Source organism: Trachymyrmex cornetzi, unplaced genomic scaffold (assembly GCF_001594075.2).
Source record: "Trachymyrmex cornetzi isolate Tcor2-1 unplaced genomic scaffold, Tcor1.1 scaffold277, whole genome shotgun sequence".
Taxonomy (NCBI): domain Eukaryota; kingdom Metazoa; phylum Arthropoda; class Insecta; order Hymenoptera; family Formicidae; genus Trachymyrmex; species Trachymyrmex cornetzi.
In genome coordinates, this window is record NW_017297449.1 from 46,572 (window position 1) to 62,929 (window position 16,358).

The 16,358-nt window shown below is 32.3% G+C and overlaps 3 protein-coding genes across 3 annotated transcripts in view; 2 read left to right on the top strand and 1 right to left on the bottom strand.

Moving 5' to 3' along the window:
• Positions 1 to 3,151: 3,151 nt before the first annotated feature.
• On the top strand, positions 3,152 to 5,810 carry LOC108762131 (DET1- and DDB1-associated protein 1). Its single transcript, XM_018508959.1, has 4 exons — positions 3,152 to 3,346; positions 3,590 to 3,728; positions 3,792 to 3,853; positions 5,590 to 5,810. The coding sequence occupies exons 1-4, from the start codon at positions 3,344 to 3,346 to the stop codon at positions 5,695 to 5,697; spliced, it is 312 nt and encodes a 103-aa protein (XP_018364461.1). The 5' UTR covers positions 3,152 to 3,343; the 3' UTR covers positions 5,698 to 5,810.
• A 2,921-nt stretch (positions 5,811 to 8,731) lies between these two features.
• Positions 8,732 to 11,859, top strand: tamo (PUB and ZnF_RBZ domain-containing protein tamozhennic). Its single transcript, XM_018508952.1, has 6 exons — positions 8,732 to 8,852; positions 8,923 to 8,979; positions 9,238 to 9,378; positions 9,462 to 9,661; positions 9,743 to 9,922; positions 10,041 to 11,859. The coding sequence occupies exons 3-6, from the start codon at positions 9,246 to 9,248 to the stop codon at positions 11,409 to 11,411; spliced, it is 1,884 nt and encodes a 627-aa protein (XP_018364454.1). The 5' UTR covers positions 8,732 to 8,852; positions 8,923 to 8,979; positions 9,238 to 9,245; the 3' UTR covers positions 11,412 to 11,859.
• Positions 11,860 to 13,875: 2,016 nt separating this feature from the next.
• LOC108762135 (activating signal cointegrator 1) overlaps positions 13,876 to 16,358 on the bottom strand; it is a 3,418-nt gene continuing 935 nt past the window's right edge. The window contains exons 2-11 of the mRNA XM_018508967.1: positions 16,080 to 16,154; positions 15,894 to 16,006; positions 15,694 to 15,803; positions 15,513 to 15,610; positions 15,174 to 15,443; positions 14,822 to 15,110; positions 14,532 to 14,701; positions 14,343 to 14,464; positions 14,078 to 14,269; positions 13,876 to 13,991 (exon numbers count right to left, since the gene is read on the bottom strand). Of these exons, the coding sequence (XP_018364469.1) occupies positions 13,918 to 13,991; positions 14,078 to 14,269; positions 14,343 to 14,464; positions 14,532 to 14,701; positions 14,822 to 15,110; positions 15,174 to 15,443; positions 15,513 to 15,610; positions 15,694 to 15,803; positions 15,894 to 16,006; positions 16,080 to 16,147 (1,506 nt within the window). The 5' untranslated portion in view covers positions 16,148 to 16,154 and the 3' untranslated portion in view covers positions 13,876 to 13,917. The remainder of the gene's footprint in view (positions 13,992 to 14,077; positions 14,270 to 14,342; positions 14,465 to 14,531; positions 14,702 to 14,821; positions 15,111 to 15,173; positions 15,444 to 15,512; positions 15,611 to 15,693; positions 15,804 to 15,893; positions 16,007 to 16,079; positions 16,155 to 16,358) is intronic.

Below are 16,358 nucleotides of genomic sequence, written 5' to 3' on the forward strand. Positions count from 1 at the left end.
GCGCGCGCTCGCGGGTGTAAAGGGCACATGCTATACGCGGTTCGCGGTTGACGGATTCGATTGGCGGAAAGCAAGGCAATTTACCTACCTGGTGACCTTTTCCTTTAAGTGTCCGCGGGTCCTCTCCGTGCGATTCCAAGCCCAGTGGTTGGAGGAGGAAGCTTCTCGTCTTAATCCAGTGCCCTGGCGGCCCGTCGGTTTAGATCGGCCCTCCGTTAATGTCGATAATATTAAATGTAAACGGGAGGGTGAGGTTGCCAGGAATCACACACTCAAGCAATTGTTCAAATATAGGGATATATTTTATATTACTGATTACAACTAGTGAGTACAGTTAGTTCCACAATTTATCTTGGATTTTATAATTAGAGTTAGGATTACGATTTTATAATTAGAGTTAAAATTACGATTAGAATTAAAGTTAGAATTACGATTAGAATTAAAGTTAGAATTACGATTAGAATTAAAGTTAGAATTTCGATTGGAGTTAGAATTAGGTTTTCGATTAGAGTTAGAGTTAGAGTTATGTTTCGCGCGAAGCGTTTGGGAACGGCACGGTGATTGGTCAGGCGAAATCGCGGAGACGGACTTGGCGTGTCCGTTCTATGTCGCGCGCGGATACATTCTGCTGTCTCTCTACGTTTCCTCCATGGGCGTTCCTAAAGCCCCCTTCCATTGACCGTGCCGTTGGTGGGTGTGGGAGAAGCGTCAGGTGCGTTCTTCTCTGGTGCACGTGTTTACCAGTCGGACTATATTTAAGTCTGTTCGGAAAGAAATTTTCAAGCTATTACGGACGTGACATACCCCAAAGCTCTGATTGGACGACTCGTTATTCCCTATTCCCTGTGTCTATTGTGTTTCCAGCTTTAAGCGCATTCAGCGGACTCAATAGTTGAGTGAGCGCTCGCTGTTATTAGTGTATTCTTTTAGCTCATTCAATCAGAATTTTAGATATAGAAGAATACACCAATAACAGTGAGCGTTCACTTAACTGGGGGTCGATTCTGTATCTTCAAACAAGAGGTTTGTTCGCGTCGCATGCTCCAACATACTCCTACTTCCTCCAACTGTAGCTCCTACTCACTCAAACGCGCTCGTCAAAGCGGGGAGCACAGACTCTTGCATAACGCATAACACGTAATGCATAAGAATATGTACCAATCGAAGTTCTCCGTTTCTTTCCCTTCCATGTAATAGAGAACTCTGGTTGGTTCAATTTCTTATGCCTCATGTGTTATGTGTTATGCAAGAGTCTGTGCTCCCCGGTTTAGGCTTAAACACAATAGACACAGGCAATAGACACAGGCAACAGGGAATAACGAGCCGTCCAATCAGAGCTCTGGTGTGTAAGTTCGATATTACATTCCACAGCTCTGATTGGAAGACTCGGTTATTCCCTGTTGCCTGTACCACCGACGAGATACTATTAAAGACCGACATCCTTCCGGGAGTTCGCGTCCTTGTGAATATTGAAGTGATTAAAAGTTAAAAACTGTTTATATTGTACTAATTTTATGATTTATTAGTTTAGTAGATGTATTTATGCATTTATAATTTAATAATACTCGATTTTTCTTTAAAATTGAGATTTCAGTGTTATCATCAAAGTTTGATTATCAATAAAGATGATAATTGCAGAGATAAAATTGTGATTTTTTTGTAATATATAGGATATTACAGCTTTACAAGTATGTATATTTACCTATGGGACATTTATGTAATAAAAAATCATGAATTTAATAATGCATGAGCCAAATATTTATGTTAAAAATAGCAAATTTATATCAATTGTCGGTAATGTCTGCGTTCTTGAATTACCTCCGGGCCCTTGGGGTCCTTTTTATACCGCCGAAAATTTGCCCAGGGTTGACGTTCTTTAATAATATCTCGTCCGTGCCTGTACCTATTGCCTGTGTCTGTTGTGTTTAAAGCTGGAAACACAATAGAGACAGGCAATAGGCACAGGCAACAGGGAATAACGAGCCGCCCAATCAGAGCTTTGGGATATAAGTTCGATATTATATCCCAGAGCTCTGATTGGACGGCTCGTTATTCTGTGTTGCCTGTGCCTATTGCCTGTGGCTATTGTGTTTCCAGCTTCAGCCTTTAGAGTGAGTAAGAGCTATGGTAGGAACATGTTAAAACATGTTGGAGTATGGGACGCGAACAAACCTAAGGTAAAAATTACAAAAGTGAGCAAATTTACTAGGTGTTGACCAATGAAATTATCAATATTGTAGTAAATTTGCTCACTTTTGTAATTTTCATCTTGTAAATTCATCTTGTAAATTCAATCACTTTTATAATTTTCACCTCGTTTCAAGATACAGAATCGATCCCCCGGATCTATAATAGATTTTTAGCCTTAAGCCATAAGGAATGGACGAATCATAATCAATTATTCTCCTCGCATTCGACTGTAGTTGATCAATTTCTTACGGCTTAAAGCATAAAACACTTATTGTAGATCCGGACTTAAAGATACAAAATCGACCCCTAGGCCCTGCCAATAGAAGGAACAAGGAATTCACAATAGAAGGAATAGGGAATTAGGAATAAAGAATAAACAATTCTAACCTATTAGAAATCGGATACATCGGAATACACGGTTTCTGATAGGTTGAAATCGTTTATTCTTCATTCTTAATTCCTTAAGCGGGGAGCACAGATTCTTGCTTAACGCATGACACATGAGGCATAAGAAATTGAACCAACCAGAGTTCTCTATTACATGGAAGGAAAAGAAACGGAGAACTTCGATTGGTACATATTCTTATGCATTACGTGTTATGCATTATGCAAGAGTCTGTGCTCCCCGCTTTATTCCTTCTCTATTGTGTGCAGGATCTTACATATGCGTTCCAAAACTCGTCGAAAAATAATAGGCCCGTATTCAGAACGCGCTTTTATCGATAAAAGCGCACTTTTATCTTTGAAATTCTATAATATACGTGACGTAAAGTATAGTATGTTAGTGTGCTAACATCGTTGTAAGCGCGTTCTGAATACGGGCCATAGTGTTTTAATCTGTTGTGTCCATCCGTCGGTTTAATTATTTAACTTCATTTCTCTCTAGTTGTCGAGTGGTAGATAACACAGAATTTAATAAAAAATGGTAATAAACATTATTAAATAACAGAGATACAGTTTTTTGTTATTTCTAATATAAATGTTATTGCTGTAAGTTAGAGAGGTATAAAATAAATTTAGCGAATACCTTCTCATTGCACGCGATATTCAATGGCGTTTTGATGATGATAGTCTCGTATCAATTTAATCGCCTAAAAGTCTTTTTTTATGTGAATAATCTCAAATCTAGCAGTCAACAGATCGTCTACTTATAATGGTGAGAAAGATCCAAATGTATAAATAATTGCTATCTTGTTATTTTTTTATCACATAATTGTACCATACTCTGAATTTTGTAAGCGCGTGCAAGGAATGTGTTTATAATGAATAATACATATTTCAAAGTCTCAAATGTTTTTAACGTCTTTTACTGAACTTTTATCTTTCCCGCAATATTTTTCCTAAATATGATATTTTCGAATTTTGCTTCTATAAGATTTGTATGAATATCTCTTTGTAGTCTGTTGCTGAATTTTTAAAAGGCCTTCCGTCACATGATGAAAACAATTTTGCAAATTTTCATACTGATAACGGAAATCGGACATGTGTTAAGAGGCCATCAGTTTATCTTCCTACTAAGGATTATCCTTCCGAACAAAGTAAGTATATTGTAGTATACGGATGATATTTTAATATATTAGCTAATTTCTTTATTTTTGTAGTCATAGTTACTGAGAAAACCACCATTTTATTGAGGTATCTTCATCAACAATGGGATAAAAAGGTAAAGGTTACAATATATACATAAGCAGTTAGAACATTTACTGCATTTATATATATATATATATATATACTGCTGCAAAATGATAAGACACTATGAAGAATTTTAGAATACAAGTTTGCGCACATGTTAAGCAGTATAACATAATAAATAGAAATATTATTTTCTTAAGGAGGTTGTAAGGCAAATGCAATATGTTAAGAACTACTTGAAAAAATTACAGATTATTCTAAATTTCATTTAATAATAATACAAAAAAAATAGAAACAATTGACCATCTGGATCAAAAGTTATTTAAATAAGTATTAATATTTTTTAAATTTGTACTCTCTAACATAAATATATGAAAAGTAATGATAAAAATCTCAATTTTTTTATATAAATACTCTAGGAATTCAACAATATTTTTGTAAAGTTATCTTGAGATGCAGACATTAATTGTTTGGTAAATAAATAAAATTTGTTATTTGTTATAAACTAATGGTGAATCTCAATGAAACTTTGCATAAGTCATGTTTAGTACTTAATATATTTATATAAAAACATTTAGATTTTTCTTATTATTTTAACAATTTTTGTTTATAACGATAAAACTAATAACAAATAAAATAAATAACATATAAAAATGTGTTGCTCAATAAAACCAGAATGTTATGAACACAACTTTCAAATGTATGTAGTTTGTTTAAAGCTAAAATATTAATATATGTGTTTTGTGCCTTTACAACCTCCTTAAATAATATTCATGTAAAATGAACGGATAGTATAATCAATTTTTAATTTGGAAAAAATGATGGATTCTGAATTGAGCAAAATTATGAAATTTTCTTTCCTTAAAAAACAAAAAAACTTTTTAATTAAATAAAACCAGTATTCTTTTTATATCTATAATGAATAGGTCTGCCTTTATTGTAAAAAAAATTACCTTAATCATTTTATTAGATAAACTCATATTTGACTTGTTAAAGAATTTGATCCTCAGGACTGTATGATACATAAAATTGTGATTTTTATTTTGTTAAGATCATTGTTGCTTTCCATTTTGTATATAGTTTTATTAAGTTTTTCAAATGCATTTTCTATAACATTTAAGTATATATCTTAGCTTTAAAATAATTTACAGTATGACTTATTGTCTGTATTATTTTGCTTAAATATGTAATTTTTTTGATTTTACTGTTTTGGAAATAATTCTATAATTAATATATTTCAAGTATTATTAAATTTTAGCAATATCTGTTTATACTTTTTACCATATTGACACATCAAACATTTTTTTTTAGACACCGTGAAAATACTATTTCCAATTATTAGAACCATTTAAATATGTATTTTTTTAATTAATGAATATGTGATATATCTGTATATTCTTTCGGTCTGTGAAGATAATAGAATAAACCATAATGTATTTTATGATTTCGTTATTTTATAATTAATTTTCCTTAAATTTACATGTAGGAAATTCTAAATAATATCGACATTTTATTTGTTTTTAATTCTTTTCTTTCATTTTGGAAATATCCAAGACAGATTTTCCTAGTTTTTCTCTATTAGTTGTCTTCTTTTCCTTTATTTATATAATATAGACACAAAGACCATTCACGATGTAGCAAGGTGCCTCATCATTCGATTCAACAGTATATTAATAATTAATAATGTTACATACAGATATATTACTAAACATTTTTATTATATAACTTTTTACGGATATTTTTAATCACAAATATGAAACTCTACAGAATGCAGATAGAAAGAGAGAATTTTTGTCTACCAATGGTGACTCCCAGGATGATGCATCTACAGTACGTAGTAAAAGGCCACGTCTCGATCTGAATAACAGTCTTTAAAATATGTTACTTTTTCATATGGAAATATTGGATAATTAATGATTTATACACGATATAAATTAATTATTCCTAACGGACATGTTGATGGGTATTACACAAGGGTACATCATTGCTTAAATTTAAAAAGTAAAGTATGTACTTTTTTACAACATTTTTTAGTAAATTAATTTTTTTCTTTATTCTGATTTTATTAAAAAATTTAAAAGAATACAAAATATGATAAAACGATATGCTTCATACGTTTATATCGTGATATATTTTTAATATCCATTTTTTTATGCCATCTAAATTGTTAAATCATTGTATTAAATATTACATCACATAGAAATTGTAATTGAAACAGCAATTGTACTATATTTAAATACTGTTCATATTTTTTTCTTTGAAGAAATTATTTATTATTTTTCTTCATATAAATTATTTATTAGAAAAGTAAAACTTATTTAAAAGAGATAGTATACATGTATGTGTATGCAAGACAAGTCATTACTATTTCAAATTTTTAAAGCATTTATCTCGTTTTAAGAAAATCTTATAAATTTTTTACACAGTATTTATTATATTATTTGATCTATTGCCAACTAAATTATGTAATTAGTTACAATTAGTTAACAATAATAAATATATAATAATTGTATTAAAGGAATTACTATTTCAAATAAATTGTTTGTATGCATAAGTTATAGATATTATTTCGTGTGTTGCAACAAAAACTTGTAAGATCTCTATAATGAAATATCATATCTCTTGTATATTATTGGCCGGTATTCATGGTTTGTTCTTACTTTTAAGACCATCTTAAGTAATTGCAATTGGTTTATGACATCTTAATATTGTACTTAAGACAGTTTTAAATATAAGAATTCAACTCTCTAAATATCGGCCATTGAACATATTAGAAATATATTATGTTTTATTGGTTGCGATATATATGTATATAATTTTTGAAACTAAATAAATAATTATTATATGTTTCGTTATATTTTATACATGTTGATAAAATTTGTGAGGAATTTAGAGAAAATAGGCGCCACAACAGAGAAGCTATCAACGTCAGGGCCGTGGCACTGGCCCACTGTGGCCTATGATAGAACTATTGGTCGCGTTCAGCAGACTTAACTGTGTGGAGCGGATCCATGAGTGTTCGCTGTTATTGGATGATCTAGAAAAATACACCAATAGCAGCGAATGCTCACGGGTGTGCTTCACAACAGTTGAGTCTGTTGAACGCGACCAGTGGCTCTTGTACGCTGGACGCGGAAACGCTTCCCGCGCGGCAAAATGAGACGCGGTAACCAATGTACACATTAGGAGCTATAAGTTTATTGGCTACCGCATCACATTTTGTCGCACGGTAAGCGTTTCCGCGTCCAGTGTGCAGAAACCATATGGCTCGGGAATAGAATGGAAGGGTATCAATAAATCAATATATATTTTTCTCGTGTTGTTAATTTTTTTCAGATCGAAGTAACTATGTAATTTACTTCGAAAAATGAGAGTTTTGCTGGATTTTTTTAAGGCTGCAGACATTACTTAAGATTCGATTGCACCAACCTTATAGCGTTTTCGGCCCGGCCGGGTTTGCACCAACTTGGGTCAGAAAATGCTTCGCTATTGGTTGACGTTACACGCTCTACCAATAGGAGAGCACGAAACATCATTAACCCAAGTTGGTGCGAACTCGGTCGGGCCGAAAACACCATTACTTTGACCTTAAACGCGAGGCATAAAACTCTCTTTTTAAAACCAAGAGAGAGAGAGAGAGAGAGAGAGAGAGAAGCTCTGCACAATAAAAGGAACAGAGAACAGAAAATAAGAATTTCAACCTATTAGAAATCATGTATTGTAAAATACACAGTTTCTGATAGGTTAAAATTTTTATTCTCTGTTCCTTTTATTGGTACGTTTTTCAACTGAGCGCTTCACGCATCGCGTCGTTCATCGCGTCACGACGCGACGCGAAAGAGAGAAAGAGTGAAGTTTATATATGTACACAACCCCTCTCTTTCTCTCTTTCGCGTCGCGTCGTGACGCGATGGACGATGCGACGCGTGACGCGCTCAGTGGAAGCGTACCATTATTGTGCGGAGCCCCAATTCGGCCCGATCGGGTTTGCATCAACCTGGGTTGGATTAATCTTTCCTATTGGTTGACGTCCACGCTCTACCAATAGGAGAGCGCAAAACGCCATTAACCCAACCACCGGCAAGATACTATTAAAGACCGACATCGTTACGGAAGTTCGCGTCCTTGTGAATATGAAGTGTGTGATTAAGAGTTAAAAACTGATAATATTGTACTAATTTTATGATTTATTAGTTTAGTTAGATGTATTTATGCATTTATAACTCAATAATACTCGATTTTTCTTTAAAATTGAGATTTCAGTGTTATCGTCAAAGTTTGATTATCAATAAAGATGATAATTGCAGAGATAAAATTGTGATTTTTTTTGTAATATATAGGATATTACAGCTTTACAAGTATGTATATTTACTTATGGGACATTTATGTAATAAAAAATCATGAATTTAATAATGCATGAGCCAAATATTTATGTTAATAATAGCAAATTTATATCAATTGTCGGTAATGTCAGCGTTCTTGAATTACCTCCGGGCCCTTGGGGCCCTTTTTATACCGCCGAAAATTTGCCCTGGGTTGACGGTCTTTAACAATAATATCTCGTCGGTGATCCAACCCAGGTTGGTGGAAACCCGACCGGGCCGAAAACGCTAACAAATAGCGTATTCGATTTACTGACTCGACCCGACTCCGAGTCAGTAGTCTGTTCTGTTTAGCTACAAAAGAAGAGCTAAATTGTGTAAGAAATGCAGCTAAAAAGAACAGACTGTTGATTCAGTCGGTCGAGTCAGTAATCGAATACGCTAAAAGAGGAAGAGTCGTCGGTGGTTCGTGTAATTTTCACCTGGCGGTGCCACATGTATATACAAAAAGCAATTTCAAAGATATACATCTCGTATCTTCGCATATTCTGTGCATGATGTAACGTGAACATAACCAAAAAGAAAAAAAAAATTTGCGAACAGTATTTATTATTTATAGAGAGATGTAAAAATACACACGTCGTTTAAACTGCAACAAGCTAATTCGATGGCTCGCGCTTTGAGATGGGAAATCACGCTACATGTCAAGTAATCACAAAATTATTGGCCTATTTACAGAGCCCGTGATTCCATTACTAAATATAGGATTTATTTTTAGGTTGGAGCTAGTTGTAGTTTGAATCGGGAATCTATTCCAAAATCAGATTTCTAGGAGGTTCGTAATCTATACCAGCATAAATACTGATTATTTCTATACGGCTATTGTTCTTAATCACACATTATATCTTTTATTAGGAAAGTTTTACAAATAGTTTAAGCAAATTTCCACATCAGCTGTCAATTTTCTAAAACACCAGAATTTCATGAAACGATAGTGTTTTTTAATTTTTCTACAACCATGTGTAAAGGCTAATAATTTCATCATATTTGTCACAAATAGTTAGAAATTTCATTTGTTATGTTATAATTTTAGGAATAAAAATGGCGAATGATATAATAATGAGAGGCAAAGACAGATTACATGAGATTAGTATGAAATTGGAACAGAGTCATTTGGTGTATCTGCAAACGGATGATAGCCCTTTAAAACTACAACAACGACATAAATTGGAAGGTAGTATATATTAAGTCATTACTAATGTTAACTTTTCTTTAATTTATATATATATATATATATATATAATACATTAATTTCAGGCTTTATAAAGGAATATCTTTGTCTAGTACCCAATGAGAATAAATACGTGTTTCAAGAAACAGCAGATATTTTACACAGATCAGCAGCAACAGTAACAGATTTCAGTGGGTATAGAGCAGCAACTGCTTGGAGTGCAATTTCCTTGTATGCGGCTAATCTATTGGCTCAGCCTTGGCGAAAAGAATATAGGATAGTGAGGGTAACTACCTAAAATGTATCTTGTCATTAGCCTCTATTTTGCTACATGATTTAACATATACAAATTTTTTAATTGTTTTAGACATACAGCGGCTATTATAAACATGAGGTAGAGGCAAATTTAATAGGTGCCGAGTTAATGTTTGAGCAGATGGGCTATAAGCACACTGGTTTGGGTATACTGACTTTGGAAGGGCCAATCGATCCTGATAAGGTTTCAAACGTCAGTAGGGATGCTATTGTAGCTTTTGTAGAATGTCAGGTAATAGAAAACAAATAGTTAATGTAATTGGTCAAATAAAAATAATGCAATTACTCAACATGCAAAAGTTGCAATTGCACATGTTAAAGCAGATGATAAAGTTATTTTTAAATTGTAGATTTTAAAGCAGATATGGGAAAGTGTGTCACAGAAATACACCATTTCTTGGCTGGAGGTATTGGAGTTTCGTGAGAATCATGTTGGTACACCAGAGCAGGCCATTCGAGCGCTAAACTATCGTTTCCTCGAAAAAGTGCATCAAAACCGCACAAAGGTCGATAACTATAAGGATTATTATCAGCAACAAATGGGTATAGACGTCGTGCCATTGCATCTGCCTTATCATCACATTGTGCATGCTAATTACAACGCAACAATGCCGTCAACCTATCAAACAGATTATCGGCACATCGAAGATACGACAAACATGGCAGTGCCGACTAATTATCGATATTATCAACCAATCAATCATGGTTTCATCAATTGTTGCACTAGCTACGGTTGCTTGCCCTCTCATAGCAACAAGTTTTATGGTAATAGTATGCAACCGAATCCATATTGTGCCACGTTACCAGCATATGCAGCTCGAGTACCAACCGGTAGACTGATAGAACTCGATGTACCGGTGTCAGTGGCAAATTATGAAAAAACACACACTCTCCGTAAACCTATGTCCCATCGGATATCGGACCTGGATGAGATAGACTTTTATAAACGGCAATCGAGCAACGGGGATCATTATGAACACAGTAAAACTGATAGAAAAACTGCTAGCAGATCGAATTCCAGTGCTGGAAAAGATGGTTATGATACGTGGGACTTTGTGTACAGAAATCTTGAAAGCTTAGGTTACTACAAAGATCTCGATGATCGAGACGATGTGTTACAGCATAAGAAGGAGTTGGATTCTATTCGTATCAAGCACAAGACACTTAGGCAAACGGAGAACGAAGACAAGTATAGCGCGCATAAATCGGAGAAGAAAAAAAGCAGCGGTAGGATTGAAGCGAATGAGATCGATTCGTCCGAAACAAACGGCAAAAATCATCAGGATATTCTACCTTTCAAGAAAAAATCCTCATCCTTTGATTTATCAGATTCGAATAGATATAACATCGATGCAAATAATAAAGATAAAAAGCACAACAGTCAAACTTTACCAATTCCACGCACACACAAATCTTCGGATCAGATAGCGAAGAAGATTGCAGATTCCTTTAAAAATCTCGATATCGCGCAAATGAGTAAACAGAAAAAGGAAGAGGCAGAGGATGGAAAGAGATGGAATTGTGCCACGTGTACATATCTAAATATGCCCGATCGAGACATATGTGAAATGTGCGCAAAATCGAGATGCAAAGGAAATGAGGACAAGCCGCTCGCCAGCGGCGGCAAGGAGTGTCCAAAATGCACGCTGGTAAACGAGAAAAATGTTTCTATCTGTGATGCTTGTCATACCAGTCTGAAGGATTCTCCGACCTATATATAAATAGACTGAAACGCCTGAAACTTCGCGAAAGAAGGGATTCTCGCACATTTGCCACAATTTGCAGTTTACGCAAAGGTATCATATTGTGTGTAAAATATAAAATTATTGATCGAACGAATTATACGTACAACATAAATCCTTTTTTAACGACCTAAGATGAGACGTGAATACAGAAAAGTTAGAGACATAATTTGCATTGACTGTTAATAACACATGCGAATCTTGATCTTCAGAGAAGGTACAAAGATATTTATTTAAAATTGTCTCGAACAAGGAAAATCTTATAACGATTTTCTTTCTATTAGTATTATTATGTTATGAGGCCTATTGAGGATAAGTATTGAGTAAGTTCAGAGTCGTAACTATTAGCATTATTGTAACATTTGATAGTTTGTCATTAAAGAATTAAATTTAATCAGATATTAGGCCAAAGCTTATAAAATTAATGTTATCAGGATTAATTAAGGGGATGCTGGAGGGATCCAATTATCGACATTGCAGTTTGATCAAAATCTCCGAATTGACTAAATGGAATAAAAAATCCTTTTATAGGATTAAAGTAAACGCAAAATCCTGACGTGATGCAGTGGATATTATACTAAAATCGAAAAAAGGTAAAACATTTTTTGAACTTTTTTTTTATTTTAGTATAAAATCCACTGCACCACGTCAGGATTTTGCGTTTACTTTAATCCTATAAAAGGATTTTTTATTCCATTTAGTCAATTCGGAGATTTTGATCAAACTGCAATGTCGATAATTGGGTCCCTCCAGCATCTCCTTAAAGAATACGCAAGACACGCTAAGATGTTACTTGTTCAAAAAGTATTTAATATTATATGTTTGTCTTCATATATATATATATATTTCCTGTATAATTATGCCATTTATGGTCTAAATTAGAATTTTTTATCAAATTTTGTTCCCTGCAAATAAATTGAGAGAGAGAGAGATTTAATATAGTTTCTAAAAGAGAATATTGCAATAAGGTAAAAAAATTAATTATTGTTACCATACTGAATAAATTTTATATAGTGCCACTCTACACGATTGACAAAATTATTTTTAAAATAACGATTAATAGAAAGAGAGAATTTCTTTGGTTTGCAAATGATAGTCTATGCAATGTTATAAACTGAAGGTTTTTTAACAAGTTCTACAAAAGAAAATTAGACATTTGCCGTAAAGATACAAGAATGTTAAAGCTTTATCAGAATGTACTATATATAAATTACTAATAACGTATTGTATTATTGGTTGCAGATTATTGTTATATACATCACTATTGTAATAATACACATTGTGCTATATAACTGGAAAGAAAACATTATAAACATATAAATATAAGGATTTTTTTTATATTATTGGGTGCATTCTGTTAGTTTGATGAAAAGTCTCATCAATACGACAGCATCCATATTAATGTGTATTGAAATCATATAGAAGTAGTTATTTTATTTATTTAAAAGTAGTAATCACGTAAATACTTATTTATTCATACATTCCTTATTCATCAAACCATTAAAACTCGAAATGCGATCTGCTTATTAAATACTGTTTATTAACATATTTCTGCAATATTTGTTTCGTTTTATTTAACATTGTTTTAGATTGTTGTATTGTATATAATTTTGTACGTACGTTAGATAAGTAAAATATTGTGTTTTTATAAGCTTGTCGACATTGCACAAAATGACACGTAACCAATTAGCTTACAATTAGTGTAAAGTATTTTGAAAATGAAGAAAAAACTTTTGCTCAATAGAAAAAGATGTATAACAATGCTTGAGCTAACGTACTTTAATTTATGTTTAACTATATCCAGCTTTTGTATTAATAGTATAGTGTAAATGAGAGGTTTTTTATATATTGACTGTACTGGCTTAGCCTAATTTAATACGTCAGAATAAGAGAATAAATGATTCTCATGGTGACGTTAAAGCTTCTTGTATAGGCAAAACATTGAGATATTGATAATTAATAAAATAAGATAATTGGCACTTGAGAGAAAAATGAAAATTTAGTACAATAATAATCCTCGTGCTTTTCTTAAATAAGAGTATATGTATTTCAGATATATGCTCTATCTCGTGTGCACGCGCGCGATATAGCACAAATAATTTTTAAAACTATTTGTAAAAGGCTGATATCAATCATAGTAGAATTGATATTTTTTCATCAATAAAATTACGTGAAAGTATGATAAATAAAATAAACAAATGGAAAGCATGCATGAACGGTTATGTCTTAACATCTTGTAGAGTTTATGTAAATTAAGTAATGATCCGTTGTATACAAGTAATGTAATATGCATATTATATATTTCTGTAAAATTTTTATTAGATACATTATCAGAAAAATCACTTTTATATAAAAACCAGATAATTATTTTTAATAGAATGCATGTATATTTAAATTATTCACACAAATAAACATATATACCTGGGAAAATTTATCTTATTTAATTTTACAAAGGAACAAATAATGAGATTACAACATAAAAATATTAATTATTAGCTGTCTTCATGGCTTTCTCTAAGCATTTGGAAGCGGCTTGATGAAGTTTTTTATCCATTTTATCTGTAATATAAAAGAATTTAATTCTGTTGCAATATATATTAATTATAAATAATGGAAATTGTTAATCATTTTTTATTGTTACTTACAAATTTTATGTTTTCCTTTCATAGGAAATTGTATTGGTAACATGTAAGAATTCTCACATATGAAGATATAAGGACTCTCATTCTCTCCTTCTGGATATAATTTTCTATATTCTTGTTGAGGTAGAACGTCAGTTACCGTTACACAGCCTAACAAGCAGCTCGTAGGATAATTTTCAGGGAATTCAATTTTATCTAGAATCATCAAGATAAGTGTAATAAAGGATAAAATAAGTATTTCAAGATATACATATTAATTTTTTCTGACCATTTTTTGATATACAATAGGATTGCTTTATGTTAGATATTTCTTCGGAAGAAGGTACTTTAGCAGCTGATGCTATCCATAATCTTCCTCTATGTGAAGAATACCAACTTCTACCCTCATGACTAGTAACATTAAGATTATGTTAATATTATTCTGATTATATGAATTATTTTTTAATACATCACTTACGTTTTTATTCCTGCCACTAGCAAAGATGCATAAGGCTGATGCATGCTCAAACACAGACCTTGATCAAACATTTCTAGATATTCTTTATCTTGAATTCTGCCTTCTCTATTCCATGTGTGATTTTCAATTCGTGTGCTTGTCCTGAAGGTCCTTGGTCCCATCTCAACAAACTTAACACAATAACAATATATAAAAATGTATAATATAATTGTTTAGGCTTAATAATAGAAATAAACTTCTGCATAATTTATTATTAAAATGAACTAAACTGTAAAAAATTACAATCTTACTGTTGGACGATCAAATTCTATCGTTGGACAAATATTTGTATTTTCAAAGTCGTCATATGATATTGTTTCGTCAAGTTCTTCTGATTGCAAGTTAATGGATTGATCTTCATCAACTATCACTCTTCCCATAAAATCTATAGCAACTTTTCTATCTAAACGCGATGTATGCTTGCGTGCTAATTCTTCCTCTTCTTGCTTCTGTAACTTCTTACGCTCATCATGGGATAGCCAAATACTATTTGACTGATAATAGTCGGATTCATCATCAATTACTTTGGTACGACGGGCACTATAAATTATTTTTATGACAATTAATGTATAGAAAATTTTTAGAAATACAAAAAATATATACCTATTGCGATCAAATTCGAGAAGTTTATCTCTTTGTTTAAGAGAGTCTTCGAGATTTTTATATGGTTTTTGATCCATCAATTTATTATACAAGTTATCACCCTGTTTAGTATTGCTTCCAAGTAATACTTGTTCATCCGGAGAACAAACAAGTTCTCCACAACAGAAACATGGTCCTGAGCCTTCTTGTACACAGACTATTCTTCCACAATTAAGACAGTTGTTAATCAATGCATGTCTGTTTGCTTCGCAATCACATTTATGTCTTCCTGAAAAAAAAAATTATTTACACAAAACATTGCTAAATATATATTTGTACAAATTTATTATATAAATAATTTTCAAGAGAATATTTCCATGAGACAATAAATTAACAAATTTAGTCTTTTTCTTTTCCACTTTCTCAGATTTTGGCTCTGGTTTTACAGCTTCTTGCACCTGCAAAAATAATGCACAAAATATTCAAACAGTTATTCAATTTATTTGTTATGTAATCTCCTGGAAAAACATAGACTATATACTTGGTTATTTTTTTTTCCCTTTGCTTTTCCTCTTTTCTTATCATTTTGTTTTTTGGGTATATTATCGCCATCATTTATCTTTTTGTATCCAGTTTGATTATTATAAGAGGCTGAAACAATGTATATGAATAAATATAATAATTTACCAATGATCTGGCAGTTTTTCAGAACATATCTATATAATATTAGTTATTACTCACCACGTCTCTTTTTCAATTCTGTTACAAATTGTCTGTGAGCTGGATTTTCATTATTCAATAAAGTTGAAAAGTACTCATCTAAGTCTCTTTCATTTTCTATCTGCAGAATAAACCTAAAAAATTGATAATATAATAATTAATATTATGCAAATATATATATAGATTTTTATTATCCACTAAACTTACTGGGTCCAATCATCTGAGACTGGAAAATCCAATAATTCCGACAACTTCTCTTGCATCCATTTCTCCATGATTCTTGTAGCGTTTTCTTTTGGGATACACTGGGTGCAGTCTCATACCGCACCAGTTGCGTGTACTTGCATAACGCATAACACATAATGCATAAGAATATATACCAATCAAAGTTCTCCGTTTCTTTCCCTTCCATGTAAAAGAGAACTCTGGTTGGTTCAATTTCTTATGCCTCATGTGTTATGCGTTATGCAAGAGTCTGTGCTCCCC